The following is a 5979-nucleotide window of genomic DNA, read 5'->3' as shown; positions in this document are numbered from 1 at the left end:
TTTCCTATCCTGTCCCTCCTGTACAGCCTATAGCCCTCAACATTCACTGCCCAATCATGCTTGGAGTCCCACCAAGTCTCCGTAATCCCCACAATGTCCGGGCTGGTGTCAGCCAGCAGGAGGGCGAGTTCCTCCTGCTTGTTCCCCATGCTTTTTGTGTTAATATCTGCTTTCAGGAGATGCAATATTGAAGATGGGTCCTTGTACTTGAAGGAGAAGGTGGTAGGGTTTGTGATAGCCCTAAGTATACCAGGGTCATAGTTTGAAACTGGGAAATTATGGATAAAATTGGAGTGTTGGAAATTAGGCCTAATTAGTGGACAGGATGGATGATCTATTTCATCCTTCATGCCCCTTAAAAAGTTTTTGGGGAGTGAGAATATGGGATCATACGAGGTTCCCTTGAGAAAGGCTAGGGGTCTTCTGCTCTGCTTCAGAGACTCTGCTGTTCACTGGTGAACCTCACAGATAATCTGGGACAGATGTCACTACACCATAGAGGATGTCTGAATTAGCAATTGCAGACTTTTAACATGCAAGATCTTGCACCCTTCATTGGGCCTACCTTTCCAGCCCACATCACTTTTTCCTTTCTCAACTTTTGACATGATCCTAAGGCCAAATGCAAGATCTAGCACCAGCACAGTGAAACTGGCCAGCCTGAGGAGGACCCATGAAACTGGAAGCTCTTGAGAACATTACAATCCTGTCTCAGACTAGTTAAACAAGATAGGGCCCAGAGCAACGTCTGTTGAGGCTAACCTGCTACTCCAAAGCTTCTGTTTGGGACTAATAGGTTGCCTTGAATCCTAGGAACTTCAGCAGAAATCTGTATTTTCCACCTATTTGTTATCCTATCCTTCCTTTTTTTTTTTTTTTTTTTTTTTTTTTTTTTTTTTTTTTTTTTTTTTTTTTTTTTTTTTTTTTATCTGTCTGCTTCAAAGCAGGGATGACTATTTCCGTCCCTTTCTTCCCCATTCAGAAGGACTCTTTGACAAAACCAGGGACTCTACCCAACATCATGTGAAGAGTTTAGATTATAGAAGAGTTTAGATTATAGAAGTGTTTTGCCTAATCAGCCATTTTCCATTTAAAAGGCTTTGCGCCGGTTTAGACTATTTGTGCGCTGTGTATCACAACCAGTACACTTTCAGATACTGGCTATTTTAGCATGCTTGCATGGGACTGAGTAGGCCAGACCCTCTGATTCAGTACTCTCTGTCACATTTAACTGTATGATGTTTAGTGACAGGGTTATATCAATACCTTTGACTTTCTGGTGCCTTTATATATTGGTGAAAATATAACCTATAAAAAAAAACAAGCCTTTGTTGTATTCATGTAGGTGTGGTTCTTTATTTGCTTCTACTGGCATGTCTCTGTGTGGGCTGCACTGAAAATTCCACCTTTATCAGGTATGGAACAAAGAAAATAAATCATTTCTGTCTATCAGTAAGCTATGGGGGATTAAAAACTTCTCTCTCCAATGTGATTGTTAATTTACAGAAACCCATAAAGGCCAGGCTCAGCGCCAACCACTTCAGTATTATTTGTGCTCCAACATTTTTTCTTTTGATGTTCAGCAGTGCATGACTTGCTAGACAACTCTCATTCCACACAGACAGATGAATCGCTGCCTCAAACGCACACAACTTTCCCGTCTTCCCTGCTTCTCAAATTGGTAAAGCTGCAGGGAGTGGCTTTACCTTGTACAAAACTATGTTTCCCAACTTAGACTTTTCAATATGGCGTAAGTTTAAAGATGTTACAATACCGTATAATAGGTGAAGGGCGAGGGGAAAAATTAAAAAGGTGATCACATGTCTGGCATGTTGATACACTAGTTCTTGCAGTATAAAAATGGTAGGGAGCTGAAGAGAAAACCCAGAAAATACCACTATTGGTAGCAATGAAGTTTGTGAAGTAACTTAATAAGATCTGTTATTTTACTTGTTTTACATCAATTTACTTAGCAGTTCATACTAGAAGTTCACAGAATATAACTGCAAATGAGGAATTATTCTCAATTATGTTGTTTTCACTCAGGTGCCACAAGGAACTGGTTTCTGTCCCATGCTATTCAAAATCTATATTACAGATTTGGAAGAAAACATAAACCCAGTGCTGGTAAAATGGTGGTGACAAGAAATGGTGGTCTTTTAAGTATGGGGAAAATTCAGTAATGCACCCAGGCCTGGATCACTTGGTAAGGTGATATGGACAACAATGAGTCAAATGCAAAGGCAGCGTTTACGAACAAAGAACATAGGCTGCACTTCCAAGATGAAACATGGTAACCTGGAATGCAGAGACAATGAAAAGGAGTAAGGTGAAGTGACCCAAGTGAACATGACCAACTCTCAGTATGATGCTGTAGCTGAAAGGACTGGTGAGATCCGTGGATGTATAAACATGGTAATACCAAACAGGAGTGGGGAAGTAGCGTTACATCTATATGCAATAGTGAGACAGCCCCTGCAATGTGGTATCCAGGTCTGGCATTCACATTCCAAAAGGAAGCTGAAGTACTGGAAGGGATTCAGGTAAAAACTAGAAAGCAATCTGAGGTCTGGAAAAATCACTTCCTAGTGAGAAATGTGAGTGGCTTAATTAATCCACTGGGTAAGATGTGCCTTGATCAAAACCTACAAGCATCTACATGGCAAAGAGATTTCTGATAGTAGAAGCCACAACACAGATCCAGTGGATGGAGGCTGAAGTGGTATAAACTAGGACTGAGCCACAAATGTTGAATGATGAACAACATCCCTTGAGATGTGGTGGATTTTCCATAACTTCAAGCCTTTAAATCAAGGCCAGATATATAGCACCAATAGAAATTTTGACCTTGATGTACAAGGTTGTGGGTGAAGTCCTTTGGCCTGTTGTGTATGTGAGATCAGATTAGATCAGTACTTCCCAACCATGGTGCTACATTATTTGCATCCCCACCTGCCACTGTTGCTTCCCTGCACTTACTTCCTGGAAACAGGTGCACAGGGCAGTTTATCTAACAAATTTAATACAGGCAGGAACACCCCCCTCCTGTTATAGTTGATTCCCGGTCTGGCCCTGTATGCACCTCCTGGAAACTGGGGAGCTGCTAAATTCAGAAAAGTTATGGCACAGTGGCGTAAGCCTGAAAAGGTTGAGAACACCCTGGGTTTGATAAATACAATGGTCCCTTCTGCCCCCAAAGCCCAAGAGTCTTTTCTATTTTTTCCCATGAGCAAAGTTTGTCTTGTCTGTTGTCTCATTTATTAAGATTTAGAGTAAAGTCTGTTTACAAAGGAATGTTTCTACTGGATTTTTCAAATATTATTTGTGGAAACATTTCTAATGGTGTTTATTTTTTATCAAGACTTGTCTGTATGCATTTCAGGCAGAAGGTAGAGCAAGTTGACACCTTAAACACTAACTGGTTCAAAGATGCCTGACCTTTCAGAGGCAATGGCGTATTTCAGGGGAGATCAAGATCTGGCCTGTAAGCCAGATCTGGCTGTGGAGCCATATTATCCAGTCCACGGGGCCTCCCCACAAGTCCAGAAATTTGGTGACAGGGGAGCAGTGGCAGCATCAATTGCTTCAGCTCCTGGAGCCGCAACAATTAACGCTGCCATAACTCATCTTGCTGCCAAATTTCCAGACTCGTGAGAAGCCCCAAGGGCCAAATGAAGTGGCCTCGTGAGCTGGACTGGGCCCACAGACTAGACCCCATGCCAGATTGGGCCTGCGGACTGACCCTGTATATAGGATTGGGCCTGTGGACTGGCTCCACTCCACTCACTCAGCCTGCAGGGCCAGATGAGTTAGGCACCATTTGCCTACTTCATGATATGCTTTTCAGTGCTTCTCATTCCCCATCTATATTTTGACTGTTTGTTTATGTGATCTTGGCTTCTGCCTATCTGCATTACAGAAAACAACAACTAAAAATAACTACTAGCATGGAGTACGAAACATGAAAATGCCATGTACACTCACAGCTTCATTCCAGTTTTTGTGAAACACACACTGAAGTGAAGAAACACATAGTGAAATGACAGCAATATGCATGCTGTATTGGAAAGCACAATGCTAGGCAGCAGGTTTCCTAGGTCTGTCTGTGTTCAGTAACTGGCTTCTCCGGTATCATCATATGAGCATGGGATGCACCTCATACTTGAACAGCATGTGAAGTTGGTGACATGCCTTTAGGCACTGGGAACTGCCTATAAAAGAGTGCTTCAGAATAAACTGTTGCAAGCCCTACTGAAGAGACAAAGCAAGGCAGCATGTAATCTGACAGAAGCGAAGGAAGAAACCAGTATGTTAAGAAGGTGTCTTTTAGGAGTCTTGAGAATGATACCTGGAAATATCACGTTTGAGTCCATGTTGCCTGGACCTAGCTAGCAGGAGTATAGTTCTGTCTAATAAGACAATTCATTGCTCTCCACACAATCAGCAGTGTATATAAAAAAAAGGTGTAAGGCTTTATATTAAAAAAAAAAAAATCCTCAGGGGAAGGAAGGAAAAAAACGCGAAACAGATAAACAGCTGACACTCAACAGGAACACCAGATTTAAAGTTGTACAAATGCTTGGGTTTGGTAGTAATATGCCAGTTGGTATTCCAGAAGCATTGAAGTGGCCCTTACCGGGTTTTCCGTCTGGTTGATTCCAATAAGGAAGACCAATTCAGAGAAGAAAAGAGCTGCCACCAGATTTTTGTGAATGCTATGCAAGTTTGAGTGCAGTGTCCGGATCAGAGCCAGCAGTATAAACGTCATCAACAAAGCCACCAGTGAGATGGATACAGTCGTGTAAGTGACTATCTTTAGAGGAAGCACCTCGCCATTCTGTGAAGTGAAAAATTAAACACATCTGAGCGAATCCTACATTTTAAAAGGGATTCAGGAGATTCCTTAGAAAAGTGAGCCTTTTAGTTAATACACAATCAAGAGATTCTCTGTGGAACAGATGGAAGTTGGGGCAACAGTGACTCAACGGCTTGAGCAGGAACAAAATGTATCATAAATAAGCCCTTTTAAGTGTTAGGTTCAGGGGATTAAAACTATAAAACTTTCATTAAGCCTGTTTCAAACCACCTAACAGGTTCTACTTTGGTTTGGATTTATAGCTTCCTGAAGAAAATCAGTGTTAACAGGAAATAAACAAATATGCCAAGACAAACCTCCTCAGGATATCAAATATAAAAAAAAATCCTGTCAAATGGACATTTTCATAGTGTCTAACATGCTGTTTTTCAGTAGATACGTGATTTTGTCCATTGTGGAGGATAATGATGGGAATTCAATTAAAGTAAAAGGCATACTTAATCACAGCTAGTCTACAGTACAGATATCTTCAGGAAGCTGCATGTGAGCCTCTTTCCTTGACATCCTATGCCTATGTTGGAACTAGTCTTCATTAGTTTTGAGCAGAGAGCCTAGTTTTCTCTATTTAAAAATCACAAATTCTCTGATAAAAATGGCAAATTTTCTAATTAAAAAGCCCCCAAATCTGCATTTTTCCACAGTTAAAATGAAACACCACTATAGGTATAAGTACTGGTTGAACACAATGTTTTATTGATATATTTACAATTTTAAAGCAGATTGGAAGCCTACCAGTGCCTCAATCATTACAATAAAAAAAATTCAAAATACCTCTATATTTTGGCATTTGATTTTGTATTTTTATTATGGAAAATCAGAGCCCCCCCTGCCCCTGGCTGTCTCCCCTGCTGCTTTATGGCACTAAGCAGCCTTGATATATTGATGCCCTCCCCTGCCCATGCTGTTGTCCCTCACTCCTGACGCACAGTCCCCCGGCACTGCCAGTGCCCCTCACTCCTGACCCACAGCCCCTTACTCCCAGTGCGAGGAAGGGAGTGGGTGTTTGTGTGGAAGGTGGGGTATGGGCACTGGCGATACATGGGGGGGGGGTTGGGGAGACATAAGTGATGTGGCAGGGGGGCACGGGGGGCATATGCCCCCCC

The 5979-nt window shown here is 41.8% G+C and overlaps 1 protein-coding gene across 1 annotated transcript in view; it reads right to left on the bottom strand.

Annotated features, from left to right (window-relative positions):
• The window catches only part of CELSR1 (cadherin EGF LAG seven-pass G-type receptor 1), a 321619-nt gene that overhangs the window by 34513 nt on the left and 281127 nt on the right, over positions 1-5979 (bottom strand). The window contains exon 24 of the mRNA XM_019509377.1: positions 4637-4837. Coding sequence (XP_019364922.1) covers positions 4637-4837 — 201 coding nt within the window. The remainder of the gene's footprint in view (positions 1-4636; positions 4838-5979) is intronic.

The sequence above is a fragment of the Gavialis gangeticus genome, unplaced genomic scaffold (assembly GCF_001723915.1).
Source record: "Gavialis gangeticus isolate Ggan-Ray unplaced genomic scaffold, GavGan_comp1, whole genome shotgun sequence".
NCBI lineage: Eukaryota > Metazoa > Chordata > Crocodylia > Gavialidae > Gavialis > Gavialis gangeticus.
The sequence above is the reverse complement of the archived record's forward strand: the minus strand, read 5'-3'. Positions and strand labels throughout refer to the sequence as shown.